General features: G+C 42.3%; 1 protein-coding gene across 1 annotated transcript in view; it reads right to left on the bottom strand.

Annotated features, from left to right (window-relative positions):
* The window catches only part of FAM135A (family with sequence similarity 135 member A), a 91,279-nt gene that overhangs the window by 41,908 nt on the left and 32,535 nt on the right, over positions 1 to 16,836 (bottom strand). Inside the window, 1 exon segment of the mRNA XM_018564834.1 lies at positions 8,955 to 9,068. Coding sequence (XP_018420336.1) covers positions 8,955 to 9,052 — 98 coding nt within the window. The 5' untranslated portion in view covers positions 9,053 to 9,068.

Here is a 16,836-nt window from a genome sequence, read left to right as displayed (position 1 = left end):
ATCCTCTGGGTTTAACACTTTGATTCATTAAGTCATATCAATTATGCAGCTTAGTTCTGACTTTCCTTTGTGACCGAACAGGATCCAAACAAAGCCATGGCATGAGAAAAAAAGGCAGCCTCAACCGTGGCCTTCAAGTATTTATCACTTCACTGTGCTTTTGTTTTGTTTTTTTATTTAGTAGCCAGAGAGATGACTAATGCTTCCCAAGTCATTTTACTATCCTAACACAAAAGGAGATGCACCAACACCTGAAAAAAAGAGATAGCCAAGGCATTGTCTCAGTAGCATTTGCCCTTTTGCTAAAATAATTAAGCTCAATAACTAATAAACTGCTACATCTTATGGATGATTTTTATGCAAGTTAAAATATCCAGACCACCAAAAAGCCAGCACGCCCAAGGCCGAGTCAAGCAAATACATAAAATCTGGTGATAGAGCTACGGGGAAGGGTACTGTAATACAAACATACTGTAACAAGGACACTCCACTGTAGACCGGAGGTGCAAGTCAGATGCAGTTTATTTGCTTTCAAAACGGTAGATAACATGAAATCCAACATAAATAGCTCGCTGTAGCATACAACAGATAAGGGCTCACCGACATCTGTCTCTCTTGCAGCACTGCTGCTCCGTCCTCAATCTTTAGGGCCACCGTCTGGTTCCTCCAGACAATGGCAATAACATGCCAATCCTCTCAATATGGTTCGCAAACCCCGCAGCTCCCTGCTGCACTGGCCTCCACTGACTCCAGGGTGGAGCTCTCCTGACTCACAGGTGGGGGCCTGAACACATCCCAGCACACTCTTCATGAGGGATGTACACAGGTGCACAATCAGGTGCTGGTCACCACCAAAGCATGGACCCAGGAATGGAGATTTCCTCCCACCCAGAGCTCTAAGAAATCTCCTGGCTCCAGGATCCCAACTATGATCCAGAAAACCTGGAAAGAACTGAAAAGGCAGTTCTCTCCTGGTACACGTACTGTCTTCCTGGAGCCACTCAGCCCCTCTGGCTGAGAACCCTGGGTGACTTTGAGGCCACCTAACACCGTGGTATTGCCTCACAATGCCACAATACATAATAAAAAAAACAGACATATATATTATAGAACAAAAAAAAATGCAAAATGCTTAAGCGTAATTCAACTTTCGCAGCCAAAATGTTTCTCATTCACATCACATAAGCTAAAAAAAATATTTAAAAATGCTTTTTGCAGTTTAAGTTGATTTTACTTGGGTTAAGGTTTCTACTTGGTGTCCTAAGGGTTATACGTGCACAGCAAGGGTTAACTGCTCATTTTGGTCTGGGGAACGGAAGAAGATACACTCACCTGTTCCTCGATCCTGCAGCAGTGACCATTCACCTCACTACCCCTTCTGTTTCAGCTGTGGTATGTTACTCAGCATCCTCACGTCTAATGCAAATGAATGGACATTGCATAGACATGGTGATGTCAGCGGGCTTTAGACCACTGGAGCCCAGGGGAGAAGAGATTGTGGGGACCCGTCAAGCAGCCAGATGGGATAAAGTATCAGGTAAATATATATTCATAATTTGTGCCCCTAGACTAAAGTGAGCAGTTAACACTTGCAGTGCGGGGGTAGCCCCACTTTAGAAAATCCTGGAGCTCGTCTTTAACTCTGTACTGTGCTAGCTAATGTCATTTTTATTTGTAAAGCAGATTTGAACACTTCCTGTCCTAACAAAGGATTAAAAGTCTGGCTTCTGCATTGTACGTTAATGAAGTTAATGAGAAAACCACAATCTTTTGATGAGGACAGATCACTATGAAGGTACTCAGGAAAACTTGGAATCAGCCATTTTGCCTGCTGCAACAAAAATGTTTAACAAGGAACATTTTTAATCATAATAATAATAATAATAGTGGATAATAATAGTGGGTGTGACTGGACAAGGTGTGGAGTGCAGAACTGCGCCACAAACAACGCCCACTGACAGCAATCCTGGTGTCATATCATAACCACTGTCGTTCTGAGGACTAGAGGGAGAGGGTGTCAATAACAGCCAGGCTGAACAGGAGACAGCTGCATAACACCCGGTGCAAGTAAGGAGGTGGCCATTCTGAGAAATGCAACTTTACAAGCTTGTGCTAGGGCAGGAAGGATCATCACTGGAAAAAGGAGCTTTCAGGACAAAAGGCTCTTAAAATAAAATAAAAATTGAGTTCCGCGGTAAGATTTTTGTTTCTGCTTGCATAATGAAATTAGCAAGCCTGCAAAGGGGGGTAACTTTGCCTTTCTCCACAGGAGTTATGAAAGGTTGAGCTTGATAGACATTACTCTTTTTTTAACCTTGTAAACCGTAACTATATTTGGTGCAGATACATAAAACTTTAAGGGCCCAGTCACACCATCAAGAGTGCGTTCAGCCTCTGGAACGTACTGAAACGCAACCCTGTCGGCTCACTTTTTTGGGAGGCAGCGTGGCGGTGCCTTGAACTCAAAAGGCACCGCAGCCACGCCCCTCGCCAGCGGTGCGATCGCTGGCACCGGAATGCATAGCACATTAGTGCCTGCGTTCCGGTCCAGTGCGATCTGCAAAAAATGCTGCAAACATAATTTTTTGCAGATCGCACTAAACCGGAACGCAGGCACTAATGTGCCACACATTCGGGTGCCGGCGATCGTGGGGGGCGTGGCTGCGGTGCCATTGCGTTCAATGCACCGCCATGCCCCCTCCCGCCCCAAAACAAAGCGAGCCAGCCGGGTTGTGTTCCAGCGGCCGATCACACTGGAACGCACTCTTGATGGTGTGACAGGGCCCTTAAACATTAAAAAGGACTTGAGGGGGTTTAAGGTATTGGGGCTGAACGCGTACCTAAACCCAAAAAGCAAAACATTTTCATATACTGCAACCTTAAACTGCAATCCTTAAATGTGGTGTCTGCATTAGGTTTATTTGTGGAAGTTGAAAACAAACAGTCTTACTGGCCTGATCACTAAAACGAATGCAGCCGCCAAATCTAAGGGATGGTAAAGCTGCAATATATTCCAGCTTTGCTTTTGGGTTAAGATATGCGCGTAGTGTGTCATTTTAATGTTATGCTGTACAAATTAACTGAACATAGATTTCAGTGTGCTACAAATCAGATGACTACCAATCAGCGGTTAAATCTCTCAGTAGCAAGAATGTAGATTAGCTCTGAAATCTATTACTAGGTCTTTGATGGAACAAACGTTTTCTGGACTGGCTGTTTTATCCTATTTTTACCCACACATTAGAAAAACGTTCCATATTGCTGATATCAAAAAGCTACACAACAGGAAAGGTATGTTGCAGTAAGTTAGGGCGCACCACTACAGAGATTTTCCGGATGCAGTCAAATCACATCCAATCTCATTAGGAAACAGGAATTTGTATTATCTACCAATAATAGTCAAACAAGATTTCACTTAGTAGACTGTACTGTTTTTTTTTTTTACAACTCAACACCTTTAGTGACATTTCACAGTTGTTCTATAATTTAATATGACAGCCTGTAGTAGCAGATGAGGAAACGGTCTGTAAATGAATAATTAAACAAGTCGGATAACTGCACATACTGTAACACTGCAATTTTCAGTGCTGCAGTCTTAGTGTATTCTTAAAAGTACAGTGACAAGAAAAAGTATGTGAACCCTTGGAATGAACTGATTTTCTGCAGTAATTTGCCATAAAATGTGATCTGATCCTCAAGTCACAACAATAGACAAACACAATGAAGTGAATTTATCAAAACTGGAGCAGACAATCTGGAGCAGCTGTGCATGGCAACCAATCAGCTTCTCTCTTTCATTTTCAAATCTTAACTGAACACACTGAAGAGAGAAGCTGATTGGTTGCCATGCTCAGCTGCTCCAGATTTTGTCTGCTCCAGTTTTGATAAATTGCCCCCACTGTGTTTGTGTATGAAAACTGGGGCAGACAAAATCTGGAGCAGCTGAGCATGGCAACCAATCAGCTTATCTCTTCAGTGTGTTCAGGTAAGATTTGAAAATGGAAGAGAGAGGCTGATTGGTTGCCATGCACAGCTGCTCCAGATTGTGTCTTCTCCAGTTTTGAAAATTGAAAAAAGATTGGAGGGTTTACTACTACTTTCTGCTTGTTTTAAGCAAATGGCAGAGTTTCTTTAAGGTAGAACTATGGGGTTAAGGCTTTTCCCCATAGTTCTCCCTAGGGTAACGGGAGGACACAAACTAGCGCCCTCACGTCACCCTAAGCTCAGTATACCGCGAGCTACTCTCATGATGTCCTTTCCGGGATCCTGCTAGTTCATATTTTCTATTCTCTGGTAACCTCTTCTACAGACACAGGTCTCTCTGTATAGAATGATGGCATCCCCTATACATACATATTTTATTTATATGTCTTCAGCCAATGTGATTTGTCTGGATTTCTTTTCTCATTTTGTCTCTCATAGTTGAGGTCTACCTATGATGCCAATTACAGGCCTCTCTCATCTTTTTAAGTGGGAGAACTTGCACAATTGGTGGCTGACCAAATACTTTTTTGCCCCACTGTATATGTCATATGCAATATAAAGCATCCATGCATTATCTACCAGCATTCATTTTCATTAGGTCTTGTAAGCATAATCTACCGCCCTGAGGGCTTTACAGAGCTCCCTAAACTTGCCAGGTCAACCCTACTTACATAGCAAATATATTTGCGTAAAGTGAGCAGAGAGATGACCTCACCAGTATGCTGCTACTCCTTCATTGTTCAGTTAGAAAGCTGGGAGTATGTCCAGTTCCTGCTAGTACTGACTAGATTACAAGAGGGATGTGGGGATTTGCAAGTGCTTTGACAAGTAAAACAGTACACATATATGTATTTCAACTGTGTATATAAACTAGTAGCTTTGCATGGAGTCCAGCAGCAAATTTTGAAGTTTATTAGAAAAATGAGTGCGACACTAAACCTATGCAATAAAACCCAGTATGATTTGATTTACCTTACGCTGCACAGAGATATGCAAGTGGAGTAATCCTTGTGTGTTTGTATTTCTTACATCAATAGTATGGGTCCATCACTGCCTTTCTGAGGGTCGCTACATTACCCCTCCATGCACTCTCTGTATGTTTAACGTAGACACGCTCCTCAGCACATTTTGCTGTACTACAATGCTATACATGACACAGCCAGCACATAAAACCGCCCTCCTACCTCCTCCCATATCACCAGCATGCTGCATCTATTACAACACCGGCCTGGGCATTGTGGGATGTACCAGTAATGTAACGGAGAACGCTGGGTCACACCTACCCATTGATGAATGCCTTTGAAACAAATGACAATGGGATTGTAGCCCTTTATATTTATTATATTATGGCACTTTACAACAGAATATAATACCTTATCTTTGTTTCATTTAGTTTTTGTTCATTCAAGTAGTTTGAGGAATTTTGATGTATGCTATCTTTTACACTGCATTACTAATCGTTGTATAGACATAGAGAACTTTATTGGCTTGGATAATTCGATAGCTTCACATAATATTGTTGAGGAGTATATGGTATTTGTGTATGTTGGCAGCTTGATCATTTAGAGAATCTTATACCGATTTCTTAGCACAGAAGCTATTAGGTTATATTTAGTAAAGAAATGATGACTAGGGGGTTGCTGGCACTGAACCAAACAAGAATGAAAAACAATTATTTCAAACCTATACCTATTCTTTAAGCCCTTCACAACCAATGACGTACAGTGTACGTCGCTGGCATCGGGGCTGTTTAAACAGACTCCCAGTGGCAAACTCTGTTTAAACTTGTCAAGTCGACTGTCGACTTTACAGTAGAAGAGATTCAGGCTGTACTTGCAGTTTCCCTTGCATTTTTCTGTTCCCATGAAGCCATCTTAAATTGTGGTTTCCTTTTTCACATATTTGAGGAACTTAGATTGATTTAGAAATAAAGGAACATAAAGGAGCCACACTGTTCATATTTTTATTAAATTTAGCCAACATAAAAACCTACTTGAACATGAATCCACTAGCTAAAACAGCGACACAACCAAAAAACAAAACACAACTATCTATGAAACATTTCTTATAATTCTGATGTGTTGTCTCACACAAGATTCAGGCATACACCAGTTAGGCCTATTATCCCAGATTAACCACTTGCGGTCTGGAGCAACTTCTTAATATACACACACACCATAAAATCTGAATTATTGGCTAGAAAATCACTTAAACCCCCCAACCAATTATACTTTCTGAATGCAGAGGCCCTGTAGTATAAAGAAATGCTAGTTTATTTAAATGTTTTATGTTACACGATATTTGCACAAATGTTTATCAAACCAGTATTTTTAGGATGAAGTACACAGAAACAAAATATAATACCCAATTTTTTGGTAAAAGATGGGGTCATGTCGGGTACATAGATACCAAATGTGTCAAGCCGTAAAACTGCGTTCGCCTGCAAAAACTCCAACAAACTACATTACCTAAAATTTCCCATAGGCAACGCTTCAAAAGCTTTTACTGCTCATTGATTGATGGCCCTAAAATTATTGCTCTCACTCGATGTTCATGACGATCTGTAACTTTTGTTTTTGGACGTTGGCGCACCAGACGCGTTTGCACTTGTATGAGCGTACACGTGGCATTCTTTTTTATATGCGACTCATTTTTTTTTCTTCTTTTTACACTTCACTTTATTGCTATCACATAAGGGGCTAACATGTAATAGCAAATATGATGTGACCGGTCCCCTTTATGGAGAGATCAGGGGTCTGTCAGACTCATAATGTCACCTAGGGGCCCCAAAGAAGCTGATGAAGCAGCAGTCTGCTTCACCAGCTTCTTCTCCTAGCTGCAAGAGTCAGAGAATGTAAATAGTGACATCAGAAGTGATGTAATACACATGACTACTGGGTCCAGTGAACGGAGGAGAGATCTGCAGCTAGAAGCTTGCTCATCTCCCTAAGATCGCTGTGGGACGACTCGCCGTGCCGGTCCCAGGCCCACACGAGTGACAGCGGCGTCTGGGGTAGCACACATTCCACCGCACCATACAAGCGATCCACCGCAGCCGTGTTCTTGGTATAACTTTTCGGACAGGACCTTTTTGATGGTGGGCGGTGAGTTAAAACTGTCCTGCTGCTGGTCAATATAACAATGCTGTGTCATTTGCAGCCTTTTCATTCTTGTAGTAAAACCCCCGCCTGTACACATTTCTCTATTTTCAGTAAACTCTTCCTTATCAAATATGTCCTGCTGCTGGCCAATTTTAGACTGCTGTATCTCTTAGTTCTCTCTAATGCTCAATAAACAGCTGGAAAGAAAATGGCCAGCAACAGGATAATTTTTCATCAGCGAGTACAAGGATAGCCACAGCCAACTAGTGGCAACTTCTAGCCAAGTAATGCTGTATGTAAGCTAAGCTAATTGTAAAAGAATAAAATGAATTCAGCAGCCAAATACGCGATGGCAGTGCATGTTTTAACAATGAATACAGCGTTAAGGCATCCCTCTAGAATATTGAAGGATTTGTTGTCCCAGAAGGCAAATGAAAAGACCCTCTCCCCACCAAAATTATATTTTTAATTTTATTTTTGTTCATTGGTACATATCCCCCATAGCCGTGCCCAGCTTCCCATGTCTTTTTTCCAGACTTTAATTGGATTTGCCTTTAAAAAGGAGAACTATGGGGCCAGGGCTTTTCCCCATAGTTCTCCTAAGGATCACGGGAGAACACAAACTAGCGTTCTCCCATGACCCAAAGCTCAGTATACCACGAGCTACAGCTCGCGGTATACTGAGACGTCGCAGCCGGAACGGATCCCGACATTGCTGTCGAGAACCACCCAGCTGCGGGATTGACAGCTGGCTCTGCCTATCCAGAGGCAGAGCCAGCTGTGCCCGCCCCCTCCCCCATCCATTCCGCCAGTCAGTGCTGGAGGATCGGACAGGGGAGGAGGGGAATCCCTGCAGGGAGCCGTGAGTGACAGTCATGGCTCTCTGCAGGGATACATCGAGAAGTGAGCGAGCGCCGGTATGTGTTCGCTCACTTCTCGATCTACTGAGCCGACCTGTGACAGTTTCATTGTCACAGGTCGGGTCAGATTATGAGGCTGAGTGAAAATCACTTGCCTCATAATTCTCCTTTAACTTTGGGTTCACCGAAATTTTTAAACAAGATTTGCCGAATCCTTGGAAAAATCAAACCTGGTTAGATTCACTCATCACTAGATAACATACAAGGGTATACAAATACTTGTGTGCTATGAAAAAAGTTCTCGTCAACCATTGCAGAGAGTTTAGTGCATGACTGAAAATTTTTTATTTAAAAAGGTTAAAAGGTTCATTTCCTTTTCCCCCTATACAAAACGGAACGCTGCATATTTGTCAAAGGAAACATGAAACCAAATGAACTGGGTTAGAAGACAAAATTGTCACATGTTCTTAAGAGCAGCAATCACCACAAACAGGAGTAGGTCTCAGATTTGACAATATTAATAAGCTCATCTCAGACATGGCACATTCAGCAACAATGACACCTTAAGTAAATCTATCCTTAGAGAAATATGAGGCCTGCCACCTTCTGAAAATGCTACTTATCTGTCTCTTATGCTGACCTTCTGGCTATAATGCATTCTAAGTCACTTATCCGAAAATGGATTCATATAAAAGAAAAGTCGGTGGTCTTTATCTACATACATAGTGTGCCAGCGATGACAGAGGACTAGCACAGCAGTAAGACAAACGGCATTTGCAGACTAAGAATTCAGTAACTGATTGCTCCCTTTCTTTCTCAGGAAAGGTTTTAATTAATATATGCACCAGTGCGCAGCAGTGGAGGTTTGTGAGAGGGTGACTAATTTTGAGAGCCTGCTGATACTTGAATGCATATTGAGAAGCAGAAATGTTCCTAGGCTTGGAATGTATAATGTGATAGGAGGAACAATTATGAAGCATTTTAAAAGCAAGAACATAAGAAAACTTACCCTCTTTGAAATAAATCCACATTGTAGAATTTCTGGAGCTCCACTGAAAATTCCACCGTGGCCTGAACATCACTCATTTTGATTGCAGATTCAGACATCAAAATATACTAGTTACTAAAAAAGAAAAAACACCAGAAATTAAAAACACATTCCTAAAGCCTCAAAGACATTCAACAATTGATTTTTTAGGATTTTATCACTTGGTATACACAGCAGTGGTCTGCAACCAGATGCTCTTTTATGTCTGTAAGCTGTGAGACATCGGCTGGCAGGATTGTGAAGGGTGTGTCACTTAGGTCTCGTCATACACATGGTAAGGGGCTCCAGGGTTTATGACTTATGTGGAGAAAAACCTCTTGCTTTTTCAGAATCCTAATACGTTCTGTTCTGGGCCCTGGAGCCTTTGTAGAGCTTTGGTATGATAAAGTTTCCAATCCTAGGTTCACATGGTAGCCAGGCCTCATTGTTAGTCTCAGCTGCACAGAGGCCATTATATATGTGAGCTGACTGATGTTCAGGACTCGCTCACTCACTCTGCTGCTAGGTGAAAAGACTGAATGGTGACAGAACACTAAAGAGGTACATGTGTTGCCTGCATTTGTTGAGTAACCCATAGGAGAAAGCCCTGTTAATTAGAAACTGACACGAGTTTAGTTAGTGGCTCAGACGAGGAAAAGTTTTGTTTGTCTAAAGCCCCGTTCACAATTGAGCGATTTATCGCGCGATTTTTGTAGCGATATCGCTCATATTTCCGCACTATATCGCTCTATGTAGCTTCACCAATACATTTCAATGTAGCTGTTCACATCTCGTCGCTCAATGTCGCTCAATATCGCTTAATATCGCTTGTAGCTCGTCGCTGGTAGCTTGTCGCTTCTACATGACCCTTTTTTAGAGCGATTTTGAGCGATATTGCTCCTGATTGCATACAGCCCAATAGGACGATGTCGCGCGACACGTCGCTCAAAGTCGCGCGATTTGCATGTCGCTCAGTGTGAATGGGGTCTTATGCTATGGACTTGCTGTACAAAGCCCTCCTGCATTGAAACTATGATTGTTGGCTGCCTTGTTGAATGTAAGTGTAGATCCAACCTGCATGGACAGTTCCTGGGCATCCCTGTCGTGCATGGTTATCACTGCCAATACCATTAAGCCTACCCCCCATACAATACATAAAATGGGTATTTGTTTTGTTCCCAAGGTTTGCAAACCACAAAAATGCTTTTGGACAATGTCCCTAAATGTGTCCCAGCAAGTTTGAAAGCGAATAGAAAATATCCAACATTTACTGTTCTTTTTACTTTTTATAACCGCCTCGCAACACGCCATGCCTAAAATCGCATAATGAGATTTCACTTGTGAAAAAAAAGTACAGTGCAATGTGCTGAGATTGTAGCGATGTAGTGCAGGGGCTGGTGTGAATGGGCCCTGACAAATACAAATCTGCTGCTTGCTTATGTAATAAAGGGACAAGAATTACATTTACCTGCACTAAGTCACAACATGTTATTCATGGGAACTAACAGATGCTTTGAGAGACTACAGATCAATGACTCTCACGGGTATTTTATTATGGAAAGTACTCTAATGTTAACAAGTACAGTACAGATGTAGAGAATTTGGTATCTAAGGATCAGAGATAGACATCTTCTACATGCACTGTACGTATATGGTACAAATTCAAGCTGTACCAAAAGATCCAGGCAAATACTGATACTGTACAGGTACCTACTTCTCTTTTAGGTCATTTACTATTTGGGTCTATTTTATTTTCCATTTTCAAATAGTTGAAAATTACTTAACCACTTGCTGACCGGGGTGTTTATACCTCCTTCCTGACCAGGCCATTTTTCAGTATTCAGCACTGCAATACTTTGACTACTCAGCACTACAGGTTTTTTTTTACTGTATAATTTAAAAAAAAAAATTTTGGGAAAAAAACCCTGCTCTCCCTACGTTATGTTATAAAACATTTATTATTACCCAATTTTTTGGTAAAATATAAAAGGACGGGGTCACGTCGGGTAAATAGGCACCTGTTAAATCGCTTAAAAACTACAGTACTCAAAATTGACCACAGCCAACGCTTTAAAAGCTTTTACCACTCATCAGTTTAGTGTTATCAGTGATTGATGACCCTAGAATTATTGCTCTCATTCCAACGTTCGCGGCGATCACCGCACTTGTACACCTTTGAGAAGCACGAGTCCCTCTGCCATAGTGGTAGACGGACTTGTAGTTTTTTTCATTCACAGATCCCTGTAAATGGCTATGTGAATGAATGACACTGCTGTGCGGGCAGAGCCACACATAGCTGCGCCGAATTCAAATATATACAGAAGCCTGCAGGAGAAGTACTCGGTAATTCAGGTAAACGCGGTGGCGGTTTGAAGATGGGGAGCTATCCGGGGAACACCCTCAGCACTAGTCAGGAAATTGTCGGCATTTTGGACAAAACAATTTGGCATCCATATATACACAGCTTTATGTAGCACAAAAAAAACAAAAAAAACATTTTTGTCTGTTCCATAGTTGTGGAATTATGAGAACCTCACATTTGTGTTCCTCAGTGTGTAGTGATAGTGTCGTTTAGTTATGACTTATTTAAAGGGCATTTGTCCTGAGACCTATTAGGAGCATGTATCTAAAATGTAGCATGACAGTGATAGGTCAATTAGAAAAGTGTTAAAGTGATTCTAACTCACTCCACTACCTTTGCAAATATGTTTTCTTAATTGATTATTTGACAAATAACTTAACAAAATAATTCTCAGTGAGAATTTTTTTTTTTAAAGTAAATAGTACTTACATTTTCCATAATTGAAAAATATTCTGTATATAGGCTTTTCAGTGTCTCCCCCCTCCCCCCATTTGAGACACGTGTGCCCATCTGTTCTATAGTTTTTCTCAGGGCTTGTAGCTTGATGGGTATTCCTGTTGATGAATGTTTAGGACACTATTGTTAGCCTGACAGGGAGATCAAGTTCTGATTCATTCTATTGTGTGTGTGGTTACACAACATCTTGGGCTCTAGGGAAGCTGGCCACTTGCTTCATTGTATATGAACAACATTATTCATATATTACAACTTCCTAGCTAGTTTTCTATCCGTATTTTCCATCTGTGAAATGATATGCTATTATGCAACCCCAAAACAGATGGTAGGCTTTCTGTTTTAATGTTTTGTATACAGAATTGATTTACACTGCCTAAACGCAAAAATAATGCAGTGTGACAGTGTAATTTTATCATAACATAGTATTACCTTGTGGTGAGACTTTCCTAAGAGCACAACCATTTACAAGTTTCTATATTATGAATTTTTTTTGTAAATCCTTGCTAATTATACCTTCGGTTCACACCGCATGATTCTGGCAGATTGTTTAATGCTTTGCTACAATACGTAAGGAAAAATCCTTTCTTTTAGATCAGGGGTCTCAAAGCTCTGGCCCTCCAGCTGTGGTGGAAGTACAAATCCCATGAGGCATAGCAAGATTCTCACAGCCACAGACATGACTCCCGAAGAGATGCATCATGGGATTTGTAGTTTCACCACAGCTGGAGGGCCGGAGGTTGGAGACCCCTGTTTTAGATGCTGCCCTCATTCTTCCCACCCGCATGTGACTAGTTCAGGTATATCGAATTATAAACCGATCACATGGGGTTAAAAACAGACCACTAGTATTAACAAGACATGAGTCTTTGTAATTTTTGCCCAAAATACCACCCAAAGAATCAGAAGGGAAAATTAATACAGATACCAGACCTCACCGGCAGGTGCTTGGTAGAGGAGATATGCTTGTCAACATAGCATCTGAACGTGTATTTCTAGCTTCCCTCTTTGAGGTGTTAATGTCAACTGGCATGGCTGACCTATCCATATTATTATCATAGTTTAGGGTAGGTTTAGGTCTGAACGATTCCCGGGACCGCTCAATCCGCGTAGTTTCATGCACGATTGCCGCGGCAATCACGGATCGCGCAGGTGTGAACCTAGCCTTACATATTTGCCTGGGTTGCGTTTCTCTTGTTTCGTAAAACTGACAAATGGTTTGATCCTTCAAATGTTCCGTGTCACTCATTTAATCCAATGTAGACAAACTGCAATGGTATAAAATGTTTTATTGGTTAAAGGGTGTCTAAATCAAAAACTTTTTAAAATTAGTTTTTGATAGGGGGTCCAGCCCCTTCTCTTTCTATCAGGTCCTAAATGCTGTCTGTGTCTGGGCTGGGGAGATTCATCCTCTCTATTTGTCCCAGCGTCTAACTCTGTTGTGTCTACAAAACAGGAATTGAAAAGAATTCTCCCCAATGGGACATTGATAGGCAAAAAAGAAACTGACGGGATTTAACCTTCTCTATCCAAAACTAAAAAAAAAGTTTCAGGTTTGGGTATTCTTTACCATTGTTAACATTGCAAAACCATTGTGGCTAACGTCTTGCGCTCAGTTCCCTTTAGGCCCCATTCACACTAAGCTGGATAGCGCGACTGTTCGGGGCGACGTTCCAGCGAGCGTCACTGTCGGGCTGCATTCAAAAATAGAAAAATTGCGTGACATCCGCGGGAAACAGGGTCCTGCTGAAGAGACAGGCGACATGAAGCTGTACATTAGAACAGCTCCATTGAATAACATTGGCCGGCGACTTCTCGCGATATCGTGCAGCAAAAGTGCGCGATATTGCGGGATTTTCCACTCAGTGTGAATGGGGCCTTAGAGTAATGTATCATGGATTTGGCATCTATATTAGGCCCCTTTCAAGCGGGCGCCTTCAGTTCCGATCACCTGCTGATCAGAACGGATGTCACCGTGGTGATATTCGTGTCCTTCCAGTTTTTCCCCCCCATCTTGTGATGGAGGAAAAAACTGAAATTATCGGACCCAGGTTGGTCAATGGGGATGCGGATGTAAATGATCGTGTGTCCGCTTACATCAGATTAACCGTGATCAGGTCCGCCACACTGGAACTCTGTTCCATTTGGTTTTCTGGATTTGGCTGGAGTCTGAAGTAACTGGATGTAAACAGACGCACGTCCTTTTGGATCCCGCTGCCCATAGACTAACATCAGGCTTCTGCCACTTTCTTTAGAGTTTGCATTTGGACCGGAACGCAGGCAATGTTTTGCCACGCATCCGATGGCACTGTGGGCGGGGAGAGGGGGGGCGTGGATGCGGTGCCATTGAGTTTAATGCACCGCCACCCCCTTCTCCTGCCCTAGAATGAAGGGGCGAGTTTAGTGTGTGATTACAGTGCGTTCCAGTAGCTACCGCTCTGGAACGCACTGTAATTGGTGTGAACTGGCTCTAATTTTAGTAGTAATTGGAACAAGAGACAAAATTAAAAAAGAATACATATATGATGCAGTCTATCAATAGCACTAACACAGCAGTTTTTACTTTACTGTGTACCTGTGATATAGTTATATTACTTTTTGATCCTGCCAGTAGATCCATTATGTTTCCACTATAACACTGACAGTGGTGCTCACAACAGTCAACTGTTATTCATATGGTTTCATACTTGTTGCTATATCTTTTTAAAATATTAGCTGAAGCTTGGCTTTAATTAGTTTTGTCCTTTTACTGAAAGCCAGTTTAACTTCATGTCCATCTACCCTGTTACAGGAAGTGTAAACATAATGGATCTACTGGCAGGATCAACAGTGAATCAAAATATGTTACAAGGGGAACTCTGAAACAAAAACTTATGTCATGCTGCTGACAGACTGTATAGTTGGCATATTTTGCCCATCGTTCTACATTAACTACCTGCTGTCCGGCCGTTGTAATTAAACGGCCGGACAGCGGCTTCTTGAGGGCGGGTGGGCGTCTTTAGACGTCCTATCCCGCTCCGCTCGTGCCCGCCGCCTAGCGGTGGGCACAAGCGGGAAAGGGGCTTTGAATGTAAACAGCCAGCGATGGCTTTTTACATACAAGTGTTTGGGCGTCTGTAGAGACGCCTGATCGCTTGTAATATCCGGTCGGGTGTGCGCCCCCCCTCCGTCGCCGCTGCTGGCGATCCCGGGCTCCGCTGTTCCCAGTGTGAGCCCGGGACCAGCACAGCAGCTCTGCGGCCGGAGATCAAACTGAGCTCAATACATGAGCTCCGCTTGATCTCCGCTCCTCTTCTGAATGCAGGACTTAAAGTCCCCCGCCCCCACACGCAAACATGCGTCAAGCCCGCCTACGTGCGAAAACGCCGATTTACATCGATTGCGCCGCACATGTTACATATCGTCGCGAACGTTGGAATAAGAGCAATAATTCTAGGGTCATCAATCACTGATAACACTAAACTGATGAGTGGTAAAAGCTTTTAAAGCGTTGGTTATGGTCAATTTTGAGTATGGTAGTTTTTAGCGATTTAACGGGTGAGCGCAATTTTATAGCTTGACATGTTTGGTGTCTATTTACCCGACGTGACCCCGTCCTTTTATATTTTACCAAACATAGCCATTTACAGGGATCTGTGAATGAAAAAAACTAAAAGTCCGTCTACCACTATGGCAGAGGGACTCGTGCTTCTCAAAGGTGTACAAGTGCGGTGATGTCAGCTCCATAACTGAAGGTCTGTATCCAATATGGACCTGGGACTTGAGGAACAGTCTGCATTGCACCTGCGCTCCACTGATTGCTGTAATGCTTTATAGGCTCCAATACAAGTGCACTTTTTTTGCAATAGGAGAGAATTTATTAATTCTAAATAAATGTAATGTCATGTACATGAGGCATACATACTTGTTAATTACATATGCAGATTCTGCTTCCTTCTCTGCAGTGCTACACAATGGTTGTGCTTTGCATATTTTTTCATACACAAGTCTATGGGTTGGGCTGGCTGATTAAAAGCAATGCACTCCCTTTGTGGCCTATCTTACCAGTTGCTAAAAATGAAGGCAACATGCTTACAAATTAAGTGTCTGCTCACTTTATTGGATAATTTACAAATCTATATATCTAATATAGCAATAATAATATACAGGGCTTGAAAAATTTGGCGGTGTCTCACCAGTCAGTCAAAAATTTCAGCAGTCAGCATGACCGGACTATAGCCTTGCAATATATGTTAAAAAATTTTGGGGACAGATAGAGGTTTCTTTTGTGACCCCACGGGGGGGTTATTTTTTTTTACTATATAATGAAAAAAGTACCTTCCATCCGTTTTTCTACTACGGGCGGACGGCAAGAGGTTAAGGATTATTACTGCAGCTGGGCAAAGCTGTAATCAATCAAAACGCTCCCCTTTTCAACCCTACTTTAAAAAGGTGACCAACAGCACTGATTGTTGTTTGATCTATGATCACAGAGTGCAAGGCAGAGTCAATAGCCCAGGATCTGGGTGTTGTGGCCTAATAATGTTTACCTGCAGGACATTGTTGTTGCCAGGGGGATTTTCCCAGATACCATGGAAATCTAGTGGGGTGAATGTTAAACCAACCCTGACTTTCCAGTTGAAAGTTCCCTGCGGGAATACAGCTGTTATACTCATCTCTCTGGCAGCCAGTGTCCCACCCTCACTCCATTCCAGTGATGTAGCCTCTTTGAGACTCCTCAGAATTCCACACCCCCAGGAGTGACAGATGTAGGGCTGCAACCAACTAATCGATTAATCAATAATAATAATTGATTAGTTGGTTGGATCCCCTAGCTCTCGCCTCCATGCTGAAAGGAGGGCACAGCAAGCAGTGGACGGGTGCAATAGCCAGCCTGCTATTGCAATTTGAAATGGCCAATAGCAGGCTGACTATTGCACCAGCCCACTACCGGCTGTATTTACATTCAGCTGCCATCTGCGGAATCTTGCCACTGGCAGCTATCATTCCCTGACTAAAGTTATTCAACGCCATGTGCTTACAATACAGTAAAAAAAAAAAAATAATATA

The sequence above is a fragment of the Nanorana parkeri genome, unplaced genomic scaffold (assembly GCF_000935625.1).
Source record: "Nanorana parkeri isolate BGI_ZX_2015 unplaced genomic scaffold, ASM93562v1 scaffold785, whole genome shotgun sequence".
Taxonomy (NCBI): Eukaryota; Metazoa; Chordata; class Amphibia; order Anura; family Dicroglossidae; genus Nanorana; species Nanorana parkeri.
Note: the sequence above shows the minus strand (reverse complement) of the source record. Positions and strands in the feature narration are given on the sequence as shown.